At 38.7% G+C, this 25,924-nt stretch overlaps 1 protein-coding gene across 1 annotated transcript in view; it reads left to right on the top strand.

Moving 5' to 3' along the window:
* The window catches only part of LOC123518598 (putative transcription factor SPT20 homolog-like 2), a 298,506-nt gene that overhangs the window by 161,721 nt on the left and 110,861 nt on the right, over nt 1-25,924 (top strand). The window contains 3 exon segments of the mRNA XM_045279496.1: nt 13,720-13,741; nt 13,744-13,802; nt 16,497-16,608. Of these exon segments, the coding sequence (XP_045135431.1) occupies nt 13,720-13,741; nt 13,744-13,802; nt 16,497-16,608 (193 nt within the window).

Below are 25,924 nucleotides of genomic sequence, written 5' to 3'. Positions count from 1 at the left end.
AACTGTGCAGAGTCATTAAACAAAAGAGGATTGTGAAATACTACAGGAAGACTTAAACAAGATCTGGAAATGGAGCAAAAAATGGGAGATGGAATTCAATGTGGACAAAAGCCATGTCATGGAAATAGGAAAAAGAAAGACGACCAGTGGGAATCTATAAGATGGGAGATGGAGTAGAACTAGAAAAAGTAAAAAGGAAAAGGACTTGGGAGTGACAATGGAAGAAAATAATCAACCGGTTAGCCATATTGATAGAATTTTCAGAGAGACGTATAATTTGCTAAGGAATATTGGAGTAGCATTTCACTATATGGACAAGGAAATGATGAAGAAATTGATAAGTACTAAAATAAGACCTAGATTGGAATATGCAGGAGTTGTGTGGACTCTACAAAAAGAAACACATAAGAAAATTAGAGAGACTACAAAAATGGCTACAAGAATGGTTCCAGAATTTAAAGGGATGGCATATGAGGAGAGACTAAAGGCAATGGATCTACCAACCTTGGAGCAGAGAGAGAGAGAGGGATCTGATACAAGTTTATAAATTGATTAACGGAATGGATGAAGTGGATAATGAGAAACTGATCCTGAGAGAAGAATATGACTTTAGAAGCACAAGATCGCATAGTAAGAAACTAAGGAAAGGACGATGTCTAAGAGATGTTAAAAAATTTAGTTTCCCGCAAAGATGTGTTGAGACTTGGAACAGTTTGAGTGAGGAAGTGGTATCAGCAAAGAGTGCATAGTTTTAAAGAAAAATTGGATAAGTGTAGATATGGAGACGGGACCACACGAGCATAAAGACCAGGCCCTGTAAAACTACAACTAGGTGGGTACAACTAGGTGGATACAGTTAAAGATATGAAGTCCAAGTGGAGAGCAGTAGAAAGCGGAGTGCCACAGGGGTCAGTATTGGCACCAGTACTTTTCCTCATTTATATTAACGACATGCCAGAAGGAGTGAACAGCTACATAAATTTGTTTGCGGATGATACGAAACTGTGCAGAGTTATAAAGCAAAAGGAGGATTGTGAAATACTGCAAGAAGACCTAAATAAGATCTGGGAATGGAGTAAGAAGTGGAAATGGAATTCAATGTGAACAAAAGCCATGTCATGGAAATGGGAAAGAGTGAAAGACGACCTGTGGGAATCTATAAGATGGGACATGGAGTAGAACTGGAGAAAGTCAAAAAGGAAAAGGACTTAGGAGTGACGATGGAAGAAAACAATCAACCAGTAAGCCATATTGATAGAATTTTAGAGAAACATATAATTTGCTAAGAAATATTGAGTAGCATTTCACTACATGGACAAAGAAATTATGAAGAAATTGATAAATACTATAATAAGACCCAGATTGGAATATGCAGGAGTAGTGTGGACCCCTCATAAAAAGAAACACATAAGAAAATTGAGAGGCTACAAAAATGGCTACAAGAATGGTCCCAGAACTTGAAGGGATGACATATGAGGAGAGACTAAAGGCTATGGATCTACCAACCTTGGAACAAAGAAGGAGAGAGGAGACCTGATACAAGTCTATAAATTGATCAACGGAATGGACCAAGTGGATAATGAGAAACTGATCCTGAGAGAAGAATATGACACCCAAAGCACAAGATCGCATAGTAAAAAGCTGAGAAAGGGAAGATGTCTGAGAGATATAAAAAAATATAGTTTCAGCAGAGATGTATTGAGACGTGGAACAGTTTAGATGAAGAAGTAGTGTCTGCAACGAGTGTGCTCACTTTTAAAGTAAGATTGGATAAGTGTAGATATGGAGACGGGGCCACACGAGCATAAAGCCCAGGCCCTGTAAAACTACAACTAGGTAAATACACACACACACACACACACACACACACACACACACACACACACACACACACACACACACACACACACACACACACACACACACACACAGACTCATAAATGGAAAAATTAGACAAAAAGAAACAATAGAAAGGTTAAAAGGAGAAAACGGAATAGTGGAAGACCCAAAAAGTATGGCAGAACTGTTAAATAGTAAATTTCATGAGGTCTTTACTAAGGAATCCAAATTTGAAAGACCACAGGGTAATAGAGAGACTGTCTATATGAAAGAGATTAAAGTAACCAAGCTTGAAATAAAAAAGTTGATGACGGAATTGGATGAGGAAAAGGCAATGGGACCGGATGAAGTCTCAGGCAGAATACTGAAAGAATGTAGGGAAGAACTAGCAAGTCCAATATACAACATCATAAAATGCTCAATAGAAAATGGAACAGTGCCAGTGGAGTGGAAAAGAGCTGAGGTGGTTCCCATATATAAGAGCGGAAGGAAGGAAGAACCTTTAAGGGGGGAGTCCGGTTTAGATCGGGGGTGCCATATCTCCGGTAAATATGCATGAATCGCTCTGATTTTTATGTTGTGAAGTATTGGCATCATTTACATCAACATTAGACATTGAATTCTTGTCCCCTTAACTACAACTACAAGAAAATTTAAAAGCGAATCTTAAATGTTATTATTGGACAACCTTCATTTTCTGTGACTTAGAGACGTTATAATATGAAATGTTTCTTCGTCGTTAGATTTTCATTTCAGCTTTTGAATTTGTTTTATGAAAAATGTGTTTTTGCCTTTTTGACCAAAAAATATTAATATAAAATTAAACCAGACATATATAAAAAAACAGCGACGATGATTTGAAAGAAAGTATTCCTCTGCCTTTTAGTCTTTGTTTCATTGAAATCAAGCTAAAACTGGCTCCAAGGTTAACGTTAGAAGGGAATAACTTATGTTTTGAGATATGGGCTGATAAAGTTTATTGATGGATCGCGATGTTAAAACACACTAGGAAGCTTTTTCAGGTTTACTATGAGTTTTTTATCATCTTCAATCTGATAATACATGCACATGTATTAAAAGTTCAGATTTTAGCATTTTTCGTAGAATTGGGTGGAAAAAACTTACTCTGCTGATGTAAACAAAGACAGCTGACGTGGTTGAGGGACCTTTAAACGGATTTAAAGGAAACTATCGCAAGTTTCCTTTTAAATCTTTGAGATAGTTGCCAAAATGTATACCTACCAAATATATTTTTTCACAAAAGTCATTTTTATGGGGAAACCGGACTCTTTAAATTACAGGCCGGTATCACTAACTAGTGTAATATGCAAGATGTGTGAAAAGTAATAAAGAAGCAATGGATCGAGTTTCTTGAAGACAACAAAATATTATCAAATAGCCAATTTGGTTTTAGAAAAGGTCGGTCATGTGTGACAAATTTATTGAGTTTCTACTCTAGAATAGTTGATAAAGTACAAGAGAGAGAGGATGGGTTGACTGTATTTATTTAGATCTAAAAAAGGCTTTTGATAAAGTGCCACATGAAAGATTACTATGGAAGTTAGAGGAGAAGGGTGGCTTAAAAGGAAGCACATTGAGATGGATGCAGAATTACTTAAGGGGGAGAGAAATAAGGACGATAGTTAAAGATATGAAGTCCAAGTGGAGAACAGTAGACAGCGGAGTGCCACAGGGGTCAGTATTGGCACCAATACTTTTCTCGTATATATAAATGACATGCCAGAAGGAGTGAACAGCTACATAAATCTGTTTGTGGACGATGCGAAACTGTGCAGAGTCATTAAACAAAAAGAGGATTGTGAAATACTACAGGAAGACTTAAACAAGATCTGGAAATGGAGCAAAAAATGGGAGATGGAATTCAATGTGGACAAAAGCCATGTCATGGAAATGGGAAGAAGTGAAAGATGACCAGTGGGAATCTATAAGATGGGAGATGGAGTAGAACTAGAAAAAGTTAAAAAGGAAAAGGACTTGGGAGTGACAATGGAAGAAAATAATCAACCGGTTAGCCATGTTGATAGAATTTTCAGAGACGTATAATTTGCTAAGGAATACTGGAGTAGCATTTCACTATATGGACAAGGAAATGATGAAGAAATTGATAAGTACTAAAATAAGACCCAGATTGGAATATGCAGGAGTTGTGTGGACTCCCCATAAAAAGAAACACATAAGAAAATTAGAGAGACTACAAAAATGGCTACAAGAATGGTTCCAGAATTTAAAGGGATGGCATATGAGGAGAGACTAAAGGCAATGGATCTACCAACCTTGGAGCAGAGAAGAGAGAGGATCTGATACAAGTTTATAAATTGATTAACGGAATGGATGAAGTGGATAATGAGAAACTGATCCTGAGAGAAGAATATGACTTTAGAAGCACAAGATCGCATAGTAAGAAACTAAGGAAGGGACGATGTCTGAGAGATGTTAAAAAATTTAGTTTCCCGCAAAGATGTGTTGAGACTTGGAACAGTTTGAGTGAGGAAGTGGTATCAGCAAAGAGTGTACATAGTTTTAAAGAAAAATTGGATAAGTGTAGATATGGAGACGGGACCACATGAGCATAAAGCCCAGGCCCTGTAAAACTACAACTAGGTAAATACAACTAGGTAAATACACGTATTTAGAATAAAAGAAAAAAATATAAAATATAGACCAAAAAGAGAAAAAGAAGAAATGAAATCAGTCAAAGACCTACTGAAGAACCTAAACGACGAAGATAGGCAGAACTTGGAAGAGGAAGTAGAAGAAATAAACAGAATGGGACCATATCAAGAAGGAAAAATGAGACCAATTAAAATACTACTAAAATCACAAGCAGCAACAGAAGAAATATTATATAGAACAACAAAACTTAGAGAAACAGAAAGCTGCAAGGATATCTATATAAAGAAAAATAGAAATGAGGAAGAAAGGAAGAGATACAATGAACTGGCAGCAGCAGTAAGGAAAAGAATAATGAAAGGTCAGAAGAGGAGAAGAAGGCATTTTTGGAGAATTCTAGGAGACAGGATAAGGAAATGGTATATAAACGAGAAGGAAGAGAAAAAGTGGAACAAGTTTAACTAAAATGATAAAGGCAAAAGACTAAAAATGATGTATACGAACATAGATGGGGTTTTATCAAGTAAATTAGAATTAAGAGATTACATAAGGAAAGAAAATCCAGATATTGTATGCCTGGCTGAAACAAAACTAAATAAGGCAATCAAAATAGACTTGGACAATAGGTATAATGTATGGAGAAGAGACAGAGTGGGTAAAGGAGGAGGAGGAGTCATGATTATGTTAAGGAAAGAGCTAGTGATAAATGAAATGGAATGTGGGAAGGAAAAGCAGAAGTATTGTATATTAAGATGCATATTAATAAAAAGAGATAACAATCATTGTAACATATGTGCCACCAAAAACAAATTCATGGACCAATCAAGAATATAAAAACATGATAGATGACACAATAAGGAGTCTAATGAGAATCGTTAAAGAAAGGAAAAAAGTGATATTAGTAGGAGATTTCAACTGTAAAGAAGTGGACTGTGAAAATTATGAAAGTGGTATGGGGAAGAAGCCTGGGGAGAAAGATTCCTAAACCTAATGATAGACAATATGATGGACCAGAGAGTAAAGGAATGCACAAGATTCAGAGGAAATGACGAGCTGGCGAGATTGGACCTAGTTTTTACAAGGGGTATACAAATGAATGATGATATAAGATATAAGTGCCCATTGGGAAAGAGTGACCATGCAATATTAGAAATAGATATAGAAGAGGAAAGGAAGATAGAGACGATTCATACAAAGGAGACCGATTAAATTACAGAAAGGCTGATATTGAGAATCTCAAGAACTATTTTAAAACTTAGACTGGGAGGAGATGGAAAACTCAGAGACAATGCAAGACAAATATAACTTATTTTTGGAAATATACAAAACAGGAGTCAGGGAATATGTCCCAAAATATAGACCTAAAGAAGAAGGAAAGAAAGATTGGTTTAATGCAAGGTGTGCTAAGGCAAAGGAGAAAAGAGATGGAGCATGGAAAAGGTGGAGGAGAAATAGGAATCCAGCAAATAAGGAAAACTTCAAAGCAGCAAGAAATGAATATGTTAAGGTGAGGAAGGAAGAGGAAAAGAACTTGAAAAGACATTGTCGAAAAATGTAAGGAGCAACCAAAATTGTTCTATAGATTCATAAATGGAAAAATTAGGCAAAAAGAAACAATAGAAAGGTTAAAAGGAGAGAACGGGATGGTGGAAGACCCAAAAGTATGGCAGAACTATTAAATAAAAAATTCCAGGAGGTCTTTACTAAGGAATCCAAATTTGAGAGGCCACAGAGTAATAGAGAGACAATCTATATGAAAGAGATTAAAGTAACCAAGCTTGAAATAAAAGAGTTAATGAAGGAACTGGATGAAGAGAAGGCAATGGGACCGGATGAAGTCTCAGGCAGAATACTGAAAGAATGTAGGAAGAACTAGCAAGTCCTATATACAACATCATAAAATGCTCAATAGAAAATGGAACAGTACCAGTAGAATGGAAAAGAGCTGAGGTGGTTCCCATATATAAGAGCGAAGGAAGGAAGAACCTTTAAATTACAGACCGGTATCACTAACTAGTGTAATATGCAAGATGTGTGAAAGAATAATAAAGAAACAATGGATCGAGTTCCTTGAAGACAACAAATTAATATCAAATAGCCAATTTGGTTTTAGAAAAGGACGGTCTTGTGTAACTAATTTATTGAGTTTCTATTCTAGAATAGTTGATAGAGTACAAGAGAGAGAGGATGGGTTGACTGCATTTATTTGGATTTAAAAAGGCGTTTGACAAAGTGCCACATGCAAGATTACTGTGGAAGTTAGAGGAGAAGGGTGGCTTAAAAGGAAGCACATTGAGATGGATAGAAAATTATTTGAGGGGAGAGAAATAAGGACGGTAGTTAAAGATATGAAGTCCAAGTGGAGAGCAGTAGAAAGCGGAGTGCCACAGGGTCAGTATTGGCACCAATACTTTTCCTCATTTATATTAACGACATGCCAGAAGGAGTGAACAGCTACATAAATTTGTTTTGGATGATACGAAACTGTGCAGAGTTATAAAGCAAAAGGAGGATTGTGAAATACTGCAAGAAGACCTAAATAAGATCTGGGAATGGAGTAAAAAGTGGAAATGGAATTCAATGTGAACAAAAGCCATGTCATGGAAATGGGAAAGAGTGAAAGACGACCTGTGGGAATCTATAAGATGGGAGATGGAGTAGAACTGGAGAAAGTCAAAAAGGAAAAGGACTTAGGAGTGACGATGGAAGAAAACAATCAACCAGTAAGCCATATTGATAGAATTTTAGAGAAACATATAATTTGCTAAGGAATATTGGAGTAGCATTTCACTACATGGACAAAGAAATGATGAAGAAATTGATAAGTACTATAATAAGACCCAGATTGGAATATGCAGGAGTAGTGTGGACCCCTCATAAAAAGAAACACATAAGGAAATTGGAGAGGCTACAAAAATGGCTACAAGAATGGTTCCAGAATTTGAAGGGATGACATATGAGGAGAGACTAAAGGCTATGGATCTACCAACCCTGGAACAAAGAAGGAGAGAGGAGACCTGATACAAGTTTATAAATTGATCAACGGAATGGACCAAGTGGATAATGAGAAACTGATCCTGAGAGAAGAATATGACATCCAAGCACAAGATCGCATAGTAAAAAGCTGAGAAAAGGAAGATGTCTGAGAGATATTAAAAATATAGTTTCGCAGAGATGTATTGAGACGTGGAACAGTTTAGATGAAGAAGTAGTGTCTGCAACGAGTGTGCACACTTTTAAAGTAAGATTGGATAAGTGTAGATATGGAGACGGGCCACACACACACACACACACACACACACACACATACAGGAACATGTCTGGAAGAAATGTTGGGTGGCTGTGAACGAACTATAATGATGGGAGATTTTAATTGTAAAGAGGTGTGTTGGGAGGACTGGTCAATGGAAGGATCAGAGACAACATGGGGAAATACACTATTGACACTGGCAATGGAAAATGTGTTAACTCAGTGGGTCAAAGAAGATACTAGGTTTGGAGGAGAGGGAGCATCGTCAAGACTGGACTTGGTCTTTAGTACAGAGCCAATGGTCATTGAGGAGATGAGGGTGGAGTGCCCTTTAGCAAAGAGTGATCATGCAGTTTTGGAGTTCAAGGTGATAGACGAAGAGAAATCTAGAAGAAATGAAGAATATAAAGTGGAAGATGGAATTATGCCAAGACAGATTTTGGAAACCTAAAGAAATTCTTTCAAGAGACAAATTGATGAAATTCAAGAGTGCTAAGGAGCAAATGAAAAGTGGAAGGAATTTATAAAAATATACAAAGAAGGTGAGAAAAATTTGTACCAATAAGACAACATAGAGAAGTTGGAAAGCAGGACTGGTTTAACGATAGATGTGAAAAGGCTAGAACAAGAAAAGAGGATGCATGGAAGAGGTGGAGAAGGAAAAGACGGATTAAGCAGTGGAAAGTTACAAAAGAGCAAGAAATGAATATGTGTTGATTAGAAGAGAAGAAAGAAAGAAACAAGAAAAGGATATAATTGATAAATGTAAAGACCAACCAAGGCTTTTTTACAGACATGTGAACAACAACATCAAAAATAGAGAAAGTATTGAAAGTTTAGAAGTAAATGGAGTATACAGTGAAGATCCCAGGAAATGGCAGAGGCTATGAATGGATGCTTTCGGAAGGTATTCACAAAGGAGACTGCTTTTGACAAACCACTGGTAATGGAACAGAAAGGGATTATGAAGGAGTTTCAAGTAACGGTGGAGGAGATCAAGAACATGATGGGGAGTTTAGAAGTGAGAAAAGCTGTGGGACCTGATGGGGTATCAGGATGGATTTTAAGAGAATGCAGGAGCAATTGGCAGAAAAAGTTTGTGAAGTAATTGATGCCTCATTAAGGGAAGGCGTAGTGCCCCAAGACTGGAAAAGAGCTAACATTGTCCCAATCTATAAATCAGGTAACAAGAGAGACCCATTGAACTATAGACCAGTGTCACTTACAAGTGTGGTAGCTAAGATGTGTGAGAGGGTGGTGAAGACTAGATGGACAGACTTCTTGGAGAAAATGACATACTTTGTGAGTGTCAATTTGGTTTTAGGAAAGGGCGTTCATGCACGACAAACCTGATATGTTACTATTCGAGGGTGATAGATGTAATACAGGAAAGAGATGGTTGGGCTGATGGAATATATCTGGATTTAAAAAAGGCCTTTGATAAGGTACCACACCAGAGACTGATCTGGAAACTTGAAATGGTAGGAGGAGTGCATGGCAGTTTACTAAAATGGATGGAAGACTTTTGGTAGGAAGAGAAATGAGAACAATAATTAAGGACAGACCATCAGAATGGGGATTGGTGGAGAGTGGAGTTCCACAGGGATCAGTGTTGGCACCAGTAATGTTCGCAGTCTACATAAATGACATGGTGGATGGGGTGTCCAGTTATGTGAGCCTATTTGCAGACGATGCAAAATTGTTAAGAAAAGTGAGATGTGACAAAGATTGCGAACTACTCCAGGAAGACTTGGACAGAATATGGAAATGGAGCTGTACATGGCAAATGGAGTTCAACACGACAAAATGCAAGAAAATAGAGTTTGGCAAGAGTGAAAGAAGAATCAGGAGTATGTACAAGATAGGAAATGAAGACATAAAACCAGTCATGAAGAAAAGACCTTGGGGTGACAATTACCAATGACCTATCGCCAGAGAGACATATAAACAAAATAATTGGAGAAGTATTGAACTTATTGAGGAACATAAGAGTGGCGTCAGATATCTAGATGAAGAAATGATGAAGAAAATAATTACTGCAATGATAAGACCGAGGCTTGAATATGCAACAATACAGTGGGCTCCGAACTTAAAGAAACACATAAGGAAACTAGAGAAAGTACAGAGGGCTGCAACGAAAATGGTGCCTGACTTAAGAGATTTGACTTATGAAGACAGACTGAAAAGAATGCAACTTCCAACCCTGGAAAACAGAAGAGAAAGGGGAGACCTGATAGCAATATACAGAGTGATGATTGGCATGGAAAAATGGATAGGGAAGATCTGTGTATGTGGAATGGAAGAATGTCGAGAGGGCATGGGAAAAACTAAAATGGCCACTTATAGGAGAGATGTGAAAATATAGCTTCCTCATAGAAGGGTGGAAGCATGGAATAGTTTAGACGTGGAAGTGGTCAACGCAAGGAATATTCATGATTTTAAGAAAAGCTGGACATTAATAGATATGGAGACGGGACAACACGAGCATAGCTCTTTTCCGTATGTTACAATTAGGTAAATACAATTAGGTAAATACACACACACACACACACACACACACACACACACACACACACATCTCTCTCTCTCTCTCTCTCTCTCTCTCTCTCTCTCTCTCTCTCTCTCTCTCTCTCCAAGAGAGAAGCGTCCACTTTCCTCTTTGAAGGTGATATAGTAACTAAAAAATAGCAGCATAATACACAAAGACAAGTATGACAAGCTTGCAGGAGTTTCCCGTGCTCAAGGCAAGGCACACCACCCGTATATCATACAGGCGGACTTTTTTAACATCCGGCGCGAAGGGGTTAAGCTATATTGATAGAATTTTTAGAGAAACATATAATTTGCTAAGGAATATTGGAGTAGCATTTCACTACATGGACAAAGAAATGATGAAGAAATTGATAAGTACTATAATAAGACCCAGATTGGAATATGCAGGATTAGTGTGGACCCCTCATAAAAAGAAACACATAAGGAAATTGGAGAGACTACAAAAAACAGCTACAAGGATGGTTCCAGAATTTGAAGGGATGACATGAGGAGAAACTAAAGGCTATGGATCTACCAACCCTGGAACAAAGAAGGGAGAGAGGAGACCTGATACAAGTTTATAAATTGATCAATGGAATGGACCAAGTGGATAATGAGAAACTGATCCTGAGAGAAGAATATGACATCTGAAGCACAAGTTTGCATTGTAAAAAGCTGAGAAAAGGAAGATGTCTGAGAGATGTTAAGAAATATAGTTTCCCGCAAAGATGTATTGAGATGTGGAACAGTTTAAATGAAGAAGTAGTGTCTGCAACGAGTGTGCATACTTTTAAAGTAAGATTGGATAAGTGTAGATATGGAGACGGGGCCACACGAGCATAAAGCCCAGGCCCTGTAAAACTACAAGTAGGTAAATACTAGGTAAATACACACATACACATGCTTATCAACAAAACATTAAAACAGCATTCCATACATGTACATAATAACAAGAATTGCCATTCAATTTATATATAGAGTGATGAAGGAATACATTCAAGGTTGAATGAAAAAAGTAATAGATAAATAAATAACCATGACTACCACCACCAACAACTGCCATTAAACTATATATATATATATATATATATATATATATATATATATATATATATATATATATATATATATATATATATATATATATATATATATATATATATATATATATATATATATATATATATATATATATATATATATATATATATATATATATATATATATATATATATATATATATATATATATATATATATATATATATATATATATATATATATATATATATATATATATATACAGGCAACCCCCACTTAACGAAGGGGTTACATTCCAAAAAAATCCTTTGTTAAGTGAAACTTCGTCAAACGAATTGATTATAACAATTTTAACCCCTGACTCGAATTTCCATTGGGAGTAAAGAAAGTGAGAGTGCATCATAGTACAGTGAAAGGTTTAATTAAAGTAAAAATTATGATGTTAAACATTTAGGCAGTTTGATTTAAGTCATTATAATGTACACTAATGTATGTATGTACATATCTTTATAATGTTGATGATCTTAAATTTATGAAGGGAGGGAGAGTGAAACGGTAAAGACACTAACTGGCAAACTGTGGAATGTAAACTAACGGCGCATCATTGTATCACATACAAAACTTGTGTATCACATTTTCACAAGGCTTTCCATTTTATCCATTGTAGAGTCACGAGTTCAGGTGGTTCTTTTAGCTTGCAAGGAAGATACAGTCTCTCCAGCCTTCTTAATAGAGTCTGCTGACTTGAAAATAGTAGAGACAGTAGATTGAGTCAAGATGGTGGCAAGCAATGCTATTAGTTTTCTTGCCTCTCGTGTCTGTGAATAATATATAGCTTCACTTTGAGAGTAAGAGATTTCCTAGTCTTCTTAGCAACGCTAGGCGACATTGCAGGGCGTTTTGGTGGTAAGCTGAGTGAGGGAAGACGAGCTGCTGGTGACGCTGTTATTGTTTTGAACTGGGGGAGTGAGTGGTGTGCATGTTGTCCACAAGAGGTGCTGGTGTATTCAAAAGCTTATCAGCTTGCAAGATATGGCAGGGCTTTCAAACTTGAGAATAATTACCTGGATAAAACTTCATTAAAGCGAGTTTGGTGTTCGTTAAACGAGCAGATGGTAGTAATATGAAACCTTCGTTGTAGCGAAATTTCGTTTTGTGAACCTTTATTAAGTGTGGGTTGCCTGTATATATTTTAGGCTAAAGGGCCTGTAGGTATACTTGAAGTGTATTGGAAGTACTATTCAGCTTCCCCATTAGTGGTGCAGCCAATTTTATTTATAGTGGTACCCATATTAGGGCTCATATCACCAGCCAAGCGAGTTTTTTGGTGAAAGGCTATTACACCTCCATATAGAACATGGGTATCATGGTGACATGTAGGTAACTTTGAACCACTCTACAAATGACGATGTTTCAAGACGGTCCATGGTGGTATTCGAACCTATGCAAGGACGTCTGCCTGATTCCACGCTCACCAGCTTATCCACTACTAAAGACAGAATATAAAAATATATTGATAAAGAGAGAAATTAATCAAGTAGAAAGGGAAAAAGTGATTGAGAAAAAAATTGAGAACTGAAGCTAAGGAAAAAAAAAAAAATAGAGGACAGAGAACGGGAAGAAGAAATTCTATTGGAGAGTGCTAGACATGAGGCTGAGGAAATGGTATATTCGGGAATGGGAAGGAAAGCATTAAGAGTCAGGTATTCAAACATAGATGGATTTATATCAGGATACTTGGAAAAGAGAGATTATATATTGGATAAGGACCAGACATGGTACGTATAACAGAAACAAAGTGAAGACGTCAAAGTGAATTTTAAAGATCAGGAATATAATGTTTGAAGGAGAGACAGAAGGAGAAAAGCAGGAAGAGGAGTTTTGATAATGATTTGAGAGGATATATACGTGGAAGAAGTACAGTATGGGTATGGACTGGCAGAGGTTTTAAGTATAACAATGAGGACCAATGGGAGGAAAAAATAAGTGTTATCATCCTAGGCAAGTATAATGAGGGAGTAAAGAGATATGTTCCCTTCTCCCCTTTTCTTCTTCGTTATCCATCACCAGCCCTCACTTACGGCATGTACAAATCAAAATTATAAAAAAATTTTCATTGAAATTTTTGTAAACTTCAGGTTTTGTTAAGGTTACAACGAATTATCTGATTTATAGGTATCAGTAGTCAAACTTTTTGGTGCTTGAACAGCCATTTGGAATTAGTTGAGTTCAAGTATTTCGTCTCCTCTGTATCTTGAATTCTTTTGGTGAATTTGTATTTGTCAGTAATTTTTTATTCAAATAACATATGAATTTTTTTTCTCTTTTTCTTCAAGATGTAATCATGCCTTGAATATTGTCAGGTATTGTCTTTAGAGGAGCTCTCTTCAGTTTATTACAGTAATAATACGTTCTTTAATGTTACAGACTTCCTCGCCGTCATTGACTGCTCTCTGAAGGGCACCGGACCAGCTAGCTCCCAGGCAGCAGTGTCTGTGCCAAGGCCTCAGGTGAGTTTACCTATCATATTTAAATGAAGGTCTGCACTGTGCACACACTGAAAAGGATATTGTTACACAGCATGACATAAGCTGATACCAAATATTTGCATTAGTATCCCATTTGTGTTTACTACAGCTACATGTAGATGAATCTCCAAATTCTTTAAAAGAGGATGACCAACACTCAGTAAAGCAAATCAGATTACTAGTAGAGCAACCATGTTGGAGACCATACTAGTGATCAGATTCTTTTCCTCTTTTCAGTATGACGAACACCAAACTCGCTTTAACAAAATTTTATCAAGGCATTTTTTTCCAAATTTGAAAGCCCCACCGTATCATGCAAAACGTGCACCACTCACCTACCATAACAGTAAAAAAAAAAAAAAAAAAAAAAAAAAAAAAGTTAGGTTAGGTTAGTCCATTTCAGTCCGTTATTGAGTGAAATCTGTTACTGTGAGGTCCATTGTCATGAGGCATCACTTTATTTACAATTTTTTGCCACTTTTCATCTATTTATTATATTTTTTTATGGCCTGTAGTGCTTGTAGGTATACCTGAAGAGTATGGGAAACACTGTTCAGCTTTCATCCATTAGTGGCGCAGGCTATTTTATTCATAGTGATACCCATATTACGGCCCATATCACAACCCATGCACATCTGGGTATCATGGTGGCATGTAAGTAACTTTAAACCACTCGACAAATGGCAAAGTTTCAAGGTGGTAATTGGTGGGATTTGAACCTATGCATGAATGTCTGCCCGATCCCATGCTCACCACCTTATCCACTACACCACCACATCCCTCTTGATTAGAGTGGATATTGTCAACTTGTAACCTTTCTTATATTTCTTCTCCGGAAAAGAAATTGATTTATACAGATGCCAAATTTTCACATTAAACTGTTAAGAGATCAAGGTAAGCTGTAATAAGATTTTCTACAAGAATATTTGAATTTTTTTTAAGTATCTCTTCCCTTAACATAACTTTTTATGAAAATATAGTATGTACAAAGAATTTCTATTATGTATTTCATGTAATACTGACAAACTTTATTTTATCTCTTGTAAATTGCAAGGTGAGTATAGCAATTTACAAAGATAGAATGACATTGCCAATCAAGATATGTGACAGTGAGATGTGGACATAGAATGAAGGTCAAGAGTTAGAAATTCATGTATCTTAGTGGAGTTAGTTGAGTGGTGCTTCTCGTAAAAAATAGGATGATGGTAAAAACATTGAAAGTCTATATGGAAGGTTTGGTATGTTTGTTCTAGTTGGAGAAATTCATTATGGAGAATTGCTGCTTATTCAACAACCATAAAGTTGTGCTCAAAAGTAATGACCAGTAAGCATCCCAGTCCCAATGCGTTATGAAAAGTGATTGCAATATACGTACTTATAATGTCATGTGTTCATCTTTTTTTTTTTTTTTTATACCATGTGGGCTTTTCACAGGAATCTATGGGCTAAAGGGGATACTTTTTGGGGCACCTCCTATCTCAAAACCCATCTTCTAGGAAACTGTTGCCCTGAGTGAGGAAACCCGACCTACACTCGGACCGTGGACAGAATGCCATGTCTCTTTTTAATCATTTCCCATTGGTCACTGTTGTTCCTCTCTTATTCAGTGTTTTCTCTTCATGTAGTGGATGAACTGTGTGAAGAGAGCACTTAGTGAGAAAGTAATGATTATGCAACAAGCAACATTGGTTAGTGCATTAAAATGGTCATTTCCATAAAATGCACTTAATGTCATAATCTAAGCAAACTAATTTATTTTAAATCACTTTATTTTCATCTACACTATTATTGCTTTATTCTTTGTACCTAAATTTCATATCTATTTTTCTCCATACACAGCAAAGATCAATGTTAGGTATCAAAAGCTGTCTCTTCAAGTGGCATACCCTTCAAAATTGCATTTATCCTTTTATCATCCGTCCATCTTATATACTTCATCACTCTAGTCTTTTCAGATTCTCTTACAGTATTGTCATGTTTGGCACATATCCAAATCACTTTTACTGCTTTCTGTGCAGGATCATTGGCAAACGGGACCTTTTGTTGATTTCCTACCATCAGCATTTACTATACTTAGACCTCTTTCAAGCACTTTTATATTCACCTCTCCTACAATAATCTGAGAGATGAGTGTGATTAGTAATGACTGAACTCAATTGGAAACTATTTACTCCTGCTTCTCTACGCTAACACATTTCATGTTAATATTTTGTTCTCTCAATAAGATATCATCTAGCCCTTACAATCTCATGCAATTCACAATGGGTTTCATTTGTTCTAACTTATCATCATCATCATCATCATCATCATCATTTTTGTTTAACGTCTGCATTTCCCCATTTAGGGTGAGATTGGGCAGGTGATGACTGCTTTCCACAACTGGTGATCTTGTGCCATATGTTCATATATTTGCAACTGATTCATATTCTCTATCACACACTCCTTCCACCTTTTCTTTGGCCTTCTCACTGGCTGTCAGCTTCCAACCCTCACCTCCTACACCTTGCTTGAGACTCCTCCCGCCGCCCTTCTCACCTGTCCAGACTATCTCTATCTTCTCAATCTTATCTGCTGTAATGTATGCATTCTCTACATCAACATTTTGAAGTAGACTGGCTGATGTACCAAACTGGTGTATGATGTTAATTTTCATTATCATCACCTTGATTATTGCAGGTTGTCAGTTTGGTAGGAGCAGTGAGTGAGGTAGCAGGCCACTCTAAAACCCCTACCAGTGACCCTCCAAGCTCCTCCCTCAATGTATCTGGACTGCAACAACTGTTGGCAGGTTAGTGTATATCTGGAGTATACTTGTTCTTTACAATATGAAATTGGCAAAATGACTGAAATTTCTTTTTTCTTTAATGTCTGAGAAAACGCACCTCAGAACAGTATTGTTAGACAGCTCCACCAGTGAACATGCAACTTTTCCTTGGTGTGTACTTCAATATGATGATGCCTGTGTAGCTGTCATGACATGTTAATTGCATATAAGAGAGAGAGAGAGAGAGAGAGAGAGAGAATGTCATATATATATATATATATATATATATATATATATATATATATATATATATATATATATATATATATATATACAGTAAAACCTCAGCTCACGACCATAATTCGTTCCTAAATCCTGTTCGTCACCTGATTTGTTCATCCCCTGAATCAAATTTTCCCATAAGAATGTATTGAAATACCATTAATCCGTTCCAGACCAAAAAAAAATCATACTTTTGTCCATAAAACCCATTCAAAATAGACCTTTAATGTATGCATGACATGAACAAAATAATTATAAAAAGCCTAAATTGTTTTACTTACCTAAATGCTTTCAAAATTATAATAAAATGAATAAAAAAGAAAAGGTTATTTACTTGAGAGACTGGACATTGATGGCATGATGGAATGGAGGAGAGGAGGATGGGGAGGAAGACAGACAAGATCCGAGAAGACAGTCATGAGAGAGGACTTTGGATGTGCGCAGCGTGCCAGAGCTATACAGCAGCTGTGTAGTGTCACAAGTCAGTGCTGCTATGTGGGGCCCCGTTATAGCAGCGAGGATAACGCCAAGGAAGCTACAGTAGAACGCGCCAGTAACATCACCATGCCCAGGAAAAACAGGAGAAAATCGTGGTGGCACGAAGATTGTTATGTAATAATTTTCGTATGTTCCTGTTTCTATTTTCTTTTGTTCTTTTGTTTTGTTGTTGTGTGATAGCCAGGTTGGCTATCACACAACAACTGCGTTCGTTCCCCGAAATATTGTTCGTCCCCTGGGTCGATATATTGACAAATTTTTTGGTCGTCTCCCGAATTGTTCGTCCTTAGAGACGTCGTCAAGCGAGGTTTTACTGTGGTTATTACAAATGTGATAGCCAGGTTGGCTATCACACAACAATATGTGATATATATATATATATATATATATATATATATATATATATATATATATATATATATATATATATATATATATATATATATATATATATATATATATATATATATATATATATATATATATATATATATATATATATATATATATATATATATATATTCTGCTTCAATTGTTGGTGAGTGATCCTGTATTTTGTCTTGGGGATAGCAAAAGACTGCATATCATCCTTGAGGTTCTTATGCTCTTCCCTCCATCCCTGTCCTCACCAATCACATAAATGAGCCACACCACGTCCCACCCTCTAACCAGAATGAGGAAGTCTCATTGGTATAGCTTACATCACAGTTTAACTCCACTGTGGTCGTGGTCCCTCCATTCTCCTTGGTATTCCTTTATCCACTTTTTTTTCCATACCCCGAGAAAAGGAGGAGGAGGTAGTATATGGGAAGAACAGTTCCACCTCCCTGGTTCTTTCCTTACTCCCCCCTTTTCTCTCTCTCTCTCTCTCTCTCTCTCTCTCTCTCTCTCTCTCTCTCTCTCTCTCTCTCTCTCTCTCTCTCTCTCTCTCTCTCCCTCTCTCCCTGTCTCTCTTTTTTTTTTTTTTTTTTATTTAAACATAACTTTATACATAAGAACATGTACCCAAAGGCGCACTGTCGTGTTCTACCTATTCTAAGGGTACTACAATCTATTTCTCTACAATATTTACAAGACTTAAAAATAGATGAAATACAAGATGGTCAGCATGTAAATGGAGCACTATTCGTTTCACTTCACTAGCACTGTTCACGCACTGCACTACACTGAGTGTCACATCACAAAGAGTGTCAGAGGAGTTGGCAGTGTCTGTCTCCACTTATGTGCCATCAGTTTGACACTGTGAGTGTTCATCTCCTGGACGTGAGGCACCGCGGCCGTGAACAAGTTCCACATCCTGGAGACGCGTCCTGCGAATGTGCGTTGATGCTGACACCGTGGGATCGCGGCACCTCTACGGCATCACCACCATTGAGCACCGTTCTCGTGCTCCATGCGGTGACTCTTAAAGGATGACGCAGCCCTGCCAGACGTGGCACTCTTTGCACCTGTGCCTTATGGAACACTACGATCGCCGCCACGTCTCTGCGGTGTTCCAGTGAATCAAGAGGACGCTCAGGCTCTGGGTGAGGTGGTAGTGCAGCATCCACTAGCTGTATGGCGCGGCGTTGGATGCTGTCCAGTCTCCTTCTGTGTGTGGCGGCACAGGACATCCAGGAGAGAGCTGCGTACTCAAGGTGGGGCCGCACCTGTGCCTTGTACAGCAGCAGTCTCCCCTTCCTGTCGAGGAAACTGGCGATCCTTCTGAGAGCGGAGATCCTGTGAGAGGCTTTCTTGGCAATGGTTTTGACATGGCTGTCAAACCTCAGCTCTCGATCCACCTCCACTCCAAGTATCTTGACTTCATCTTGAGTGGGAGCAGCAGCGCCAAAAGACAACTTTCCTGCTATTGCTGCCATGGCAGCTGGGGACCGAGAGACAACCATTGCCTGTGTCTTCTCCGGCGCGAATGTCACTTGCCAGCGAGCACCCCACTCCTTTATCACTTGTAGCTGCTGATTGATGGCCTCAGCAGCCCGCCCACTGTCCTGGCGTGGATAGGTATAGGAGAGGGTGCAGTCATCAGCATAGGCCATGACTCCTGGCAGTAGCTGGAGAAGATCATCCACATAGATATTCCACAGGAGTGGGCCAAGAATTGAACCCTGTGGCACTGATGCCTCCATAGGCAGGGACTCAGATGTTTGCCCGTTGACAACCACCTTGAGGCTTCTGTCCTGCAGGTAATTTCCCAGGAGTCGTAGCAAGCCATCCTGGATGCCTTTAGCACGAAGCTTTTCTAGTAATCCGCTGTGCCATACTTTATCAAAAGCTCCAGCTTTGTCCAAAGCAACCACTATAGTGTCCTTGCCCTGTCTCTCTCTCCCTGTCTCTCTCTCCCTCTCTCTCTCTTTCTCTCTCTCTCTTTCTCTCTCTCTCTCTCTCTCTCTCTCTCTCTCTCTCTCTCTCTCTCTCTCTCTCTCTCTCTCTCTCTCTCTCTCTCTCTCTCTCTCTCTCTCTCTCTCTCTCTCTCTCTCTCTCTCTCTCTCTCTCTCTCTCTCTCTCTCTCTCTCTCTCTCTCTCTCTCTCTCTCTCTCTCTCTCTCTCTCTCTCTCTCTCTCTCTCTCTCTCTCTCTCTCTCTCTCTCTCTCTCTCTCTCTCTCTCTCTCTCTCTCTCTCTCTCTCTCTCTCTCTCTCTCTCTCTCTCTCTCTCTCTCTCTCTCTCTCTCTCTCTCTCTCTCTCTCTCTCTCTCTCTCTCTCTCTCTCTCTCTCTCTCTCTCTCTCTCTCTCTCTCTCTCTCTCTCTCTCTCTCTCTCTCTCTCTCTCTCTCTCTCTCTCTCTCTCTCTCTCTCTCTCTCTCTCTCTCTCTCTCTCTCTCTCTCTCTCTCTCTCTCTCTCTCTCTCTCTCTCTCTCTCTCTCTCTCTCTCTCTCTCTCTCTCTCTCTCTCTCTCTCTCTCTCTCTCTCTCTCTCTCTCTCTCTCTCTCTCTCTCTCTCTCTCTCTCTCTCTCTCTCTCTCTCTCTCTCTCTCTCTCTCTCTCTCTCTCTCTCTCTCTCTCTCTCTCTCTCTCTCTCTCTCTCTCTCTCTCTCTCTCTCTCTCTCTCTCTCTCTCTCTCTCTCTCTCTCTCTCTCTCTCTCTCTCTCTCTCTCTCTCTCTCTCTCTCTCTCTCTCTCTCTCTCTCTCTCTCTCTCTCTCTCTCTCTCTCTCTCTCTCTCTCTCTCTCTCTCTCTCTCTCTCTCTCTCTCTCTCTCTCTCTCTGTGTGTGTGTGTGTATTTACCTATTTACCTATTTGTGTATTACAGGGCCTGAACTAAGCTCTCTGTGACCTGTCTCCTTGTCCATTCCTGTCATATCTCTCTTTCATCTGATTGACACACACGACATCACTGCTCAGTTTATTCCATTTATCAATGCTACGATGCGGGAAACTGTATTTTCTCACGTCATTTAGACAGATGTCTTTTATTAGTTTTTTCCATGTCGTCGGACATGATTACTTGTGGTCACCTTTATTAACTCTCTGTCCAGTATGTCAATCTTGTTCACCAATTTATACATAGTTATCATGTCTCCTCTTGTTCTTCTCTCTTCTAATGTGGTCAGACCCAGCTTCCTCAGTCTTTCCTCATAGTCTAACTCCCTGAGTCCTGGTACCATCCTTGTTGCCAGCCTCTGTACCCTGTCCACCTTCTTCACATTTTTCTTCATATGCAGTGACCAGACACATGCTGCATATTCTAACTGGGGTCTTATTAAGGTACATAATATCTTCTTCATCATTCCTTCATCTAGGTAGTGGAATGCAAGGCCAATATTTTGAAGCATGTTATATGTTTTCCAAAAAATCTTGTTAATGTGTTTCTCCGGTGACAAAGTGTTTTGCACGGTTACTCCTAAGTCTTTCTCCTCATTGGTCTCTTTAATTTTCTCATCACCCAGCCTGTAATCCCTGTTTGGTCTGTATCTACTTCTTCCCATTTTCATAACATGGGTCTTGTCTATATTAAATTCCATCTGCCACTCCTTACTCCACTCATATATTTTATCAAGATCTTCCTGTAACTTGTTACAATCTTCCACATTCTTTACTCTCCTCATAATTTTAGTATCGTCCAAACATGTTCATGTAACTGTCAATTCCTACTGGCATATCATTAACATAAATCAAAAACATGATGGGACCCAGCACTGACCCTTGTGGAACTCCACTGGTTACCTTCTTCCACTCGGACTTCCTTCCTCTCACCACTGTTCTCATTTCTCTTCCCATTAAGTAATTTTCCATCCATTTTGCTAGTTTATCATTTACTCCTCCAATCTTCTTTAGTTTCCACATCAGTCTATTGTGTGGTACTTTATCAAAGGCCTTTCTCAAGTCCAGGTAGATAGCATCCACCCATCCCTCTCTATGTTGTAGTATGTCAGTCACTCTTGAATAAAAACATAATAAATTGGATATGCACGATCTTCCTTTTCTGAAACCAAACTGTCTTTCACTCAGAATGTTTTCACTTTCTAGATACTCACTCCACTTAGCTTTAATTACTTCTTCACATACCTTGCACAATATACTAGTCAACGATACTGGTCTATAATTTAGCGGTTCCATTCTACTACCATTCTTATATATAGGCACAATGTCAGCTCTTTTCCACTCTTTCGGGACTAATCCTGTTCGTATGGAGGTTTCCACAATATCAAATACGGGGTTCAACAATTGATCCTTACATTCATTTAGCAACCTCCCAGATATGCCATCAGGCCCCATTGATTTATTAATATCCAGATTGCTTATAATTTTCCTTACATCTTCCTTAGTAACCATGATGTCCTGCATTTGCTTTATTTCCGTAGGCCTTCCTCCCATAAAATGCTCCTCCTTTGTAAACACTTTGCAAAAGTTGTCGTTCAAAATTTCAGCTATATCTCCAGCATCCTCATATACTTCTTCCCATTTTTACCTTTTCTATTGCCTCCTTATATTTAGTTTTCCATTTATGAATTTGTAAAACATTTTTGGGTCACTATCACAGTTTTCCACCACCCTCTGTTCATATTCCTTCTGTGCTGTTCTCCTTACTTCAACATATCTATTCCTTGCTGTTTTGTAAACTTCTCTTGATAATACATCACTGTTTTTCTTAAGTTTCTTCCATGCCTTTTCTTTGTTCTTTTTTGCTTCTTCACAATTTCTATTAAACCACTGTTTATTATTTAAAGTCCTCTTTCTGTGATATGGCACAAACTTTTCACAGCAGAGTTATACAAATCCATAAATTTATCGTATTTCAATTGCATATCCTTTCCTGGTATACCACGGACCAGTCAATTTCATTAAAGAACTCCTTATATGGTTATAATTTGCCCTAATATAATTTAATTTTTCCTCCCTGCGTTCCACAATCTTATTCGTGCTTAATTCTGTATCCAGCTCAAAGCTTAGGACATCATGATCGTTTTTCCCCAAGGGACATTCAAGTTCAATTTCCTCTTTTAGAGATGCCCTGGTAAATACCAAATCCAACCTTGCTGCAACATCTTGTCCCCTGCACCTTGTTGGTGATCTCACCCACTGTGTCATCAAGTTATTTGTTGCTACCTTTAACAATTCCTCTGCCCACTCACCACCGTTCACCACTTCGTAGTCTTCCCACACTATTTCTTTGCAATTAAAGTCTCCAACTATCATCACTCTATCCTTTCTGATGAGTTCTTGCTTCATTCTGTCTAGAATATTTCTCATCACCATTTTGTACTGTTCATATTCCCAAGCACTGGTTCTGGGTGGTATGTATACTGTTATAATATTAATGTCCCTCTTGCCATCTGTTATAAGCATACTTATCACTTCCTCATTTCTCTTACTATAGTTCACCTCCTTCACTATCAGATCTTTCTTAATAAGAACCATTATACCACCACCTCCTTTATTTTTTCTATCATTTCTCCATGCTTTGTAGTGTTTTACAACAAACCAGTCTAGCTTTATTTCGGGCCTTAGCTTTGTTTCCACTACACACATTATGTCCGGTTCATTATTTCTTAGATAATCCATACATTCTAGCCTCTTAGACAGAAATCCATCTATATTCGTGTAAGTCACTTGTATTCCATTCCTAGTCTCATTCTTCCATGTAATGTCTATTCCATCTGTTTTATCCACCACTTCTTTAGCCTCCCATTTCTCATCCTCCAAAAAAAAACTTGGTCTTTTCCTCCTCTGTTCTTTCGTCATTCCTCTCTTTCACTTCAGTTACAAGCTCTTTCATTTTCATTCGCTCATCCTGTGACGTATTTCTTCTTATGTAAATTGTTTTGGTTTCCTCAGAGTCCTTAAGTTTCCAAGCCCTCCTCAACAAGGCCTCAGCTGGCACTTGAGACTTTAATTTCAATTTTAATGGTCTATTCTTGCCTTCCTCAAAAGCTCCCAATCTCACACTTTCTTCTACCTCAGCATATAGGTCTTCTTCTTCCACAGAGATCTTGTTCAGTAAAGACTTAATCCTGTCATTTTCCTTATTACTCCTATCCTGCCAGTTTCTGTTAGTTTCCTCCCTCATTCCTGTTATGATCACACATTTTTTTCTTTTCAGCAATATCTCTCACCACATACTCATTTTCCTTTAGTGCCTTTACCATTTCACTCTGCGTAATCATTTTATTTTCCTCTTCCTGCTTTTTCACTATCTCCCTAAAGGACCTTTGTACCTCCTGATGTTCATGGTTCACTTCTTTCATCTTGGCATCAATTAAATTAAGGCATTCGTCCTTCCTCAAGTCCCCTTCGGATATTTTCATCTCCATTTCTAGGAGTTTAGCCTTCATCTCTTCACATTGTTTCCTTAATTGTTGGTTTTCCTTCTCCATCTCTACTTTTTCCTTCAATAGGTCTTTATTCGCTATCTTTAACAAATAGATCTCTTTTTTTTAACAAATCATTCTCGGCTATAACTCTATCCAGGTTTTCTTCTATGGACAAAATACTTAGGAACTTACTTTCCAGTGCTTGGATTCTTGCTTCCATATCTAATTTCTCCAGTCCTCTTGGAGTAGTTACAAAACCTTCAAAATCTTTGGGTTGCCTAGGAGTAGCCGCCATGTTTGCTATCGTCAGCTGATTACGGCCAAAACAATCACCGCCACACTCTCTCAGGGACCACTCTCCATATCCCTCACTTTCAACACTATGTGACAGTAGGACATCAACAGGACACTAACTCAGGTACTCGGGCCCTGTAACACCATAGGTATTTTCACTTCTTCCCGTCCGCAGCCGGAGACGAGCTGTCCTCTCTCAGCGACGGCGACTGTGTGTGTGTTTCACTGTTTGATCTGCTGCAGTCTCTGACGAGACAGCCAGACGTTACCCTACGGAACGAGCTCAGAGCTCATTATTTCCGATCTTCGGATAGGCATGAGACCAGGCACACAACACACACCGGGACAACAAGGTCACAAATCCTCGATTTACACCCCGTACCTACTCACTGCTAGGTGAACAGGGGCTACACGTGAAAGGAGACACACCCAAATATCTCCCCCCGGTCGGGGAATCGAACCCCAGTCCTCTGGCTTGTGAAGCCAGCGCTCTAACTACTGAGCTACTGGGCGTGTGTGTGTGTGTGTGTGTGTGTGTGTGTGTGTGTGTGTGTGTGTGTTTGCCTAATTCTAGTAGTAAATTACAGGGTTCAAGCTGTTTCCATATTTATATTTATCCAAATATTCCTTAAAATTGTGCACACTTTCTGCTGTTACACTCCCATCATATATTCCATTCTAGATGTCCACTGTTCTATGTGGAAAACTAAACTTTTTAATGTTCTTCAGACACTGACTTTTCATCCTTTTGCCTCTCCTCCGAATATTATATTCTTGTCCTTTAAAATTCACTTGGACATTTTCCCTTAACTTTGTTATACAGTAAAACTTCGCTTGACGAACGTCTCCAAGGACGAACAATTCGGGAGACGACCAAAAAAATTGTCAATATATCGACCCAGGGGACGAACGATATTTCGGGGTATGAACACGGTTAAATGGCTCGCGGCATCTTTTGTGATAGCCAACCCGGCTATCACACAACAACAAAACAAAACATAAGCACAAAAGAAAATAGAAACAGGAACATACGAAAAATATTACATAACATAATCTCCGTGCCACCACGATTTTCTCTTGTTTTCCCTGTGCATGGTGACGTTACCGTTGTGCTCTACTGTAGCTTCCTCGGCGTTATCCTCGTTGCTCTGGTGGCTCTCAGCGTTGCTGTCATCATCATCCTGGTTATGTCCAGGTACTGCAGATTGTGGCACATCCATCGCAGCTGTTTCATTGCTCGCCTGGCAAGGAACACCGCCCTACTGCCCGCTCCTCTCACACTGATCATCACCTCCGAGGATCAAAGGAACTTCCTGGCCACGTACCTTTAACTTCCCTTCTTGGAAGTTCAAACTTGCTCCCACACGCGTGAGGAAGTCAATCCCCAGCAGGCAAGGGTCTTCCAAAGGCAGAGACGAAGACTGGCAATCTTTCCATGTTTCCCACGCCGATGTTCTCTATAATGGGGCCCCACATAGCGGCACTGACTTGTAATGCTACACAGCTGTTGGGTAGCTCT

This window comes from Portunus trituberculatus, chromosome 6 (genome assembly GCF_017591435.1).
Source record: "Portunus trituberculatus isolate SZX2019 chromosome 6, ASM1759143v1, whole genome shotgun sequence".
NCBI classification, from domain to species: Eukaryota; Metazoa; Arthropoda; class Malacostraca; order Decapoda; family Portunidae; genus Portunus; species Portunus trituberculatus.
This window is presented reverse-complemented; position numbering and strand designations above follow the sequence as displayed.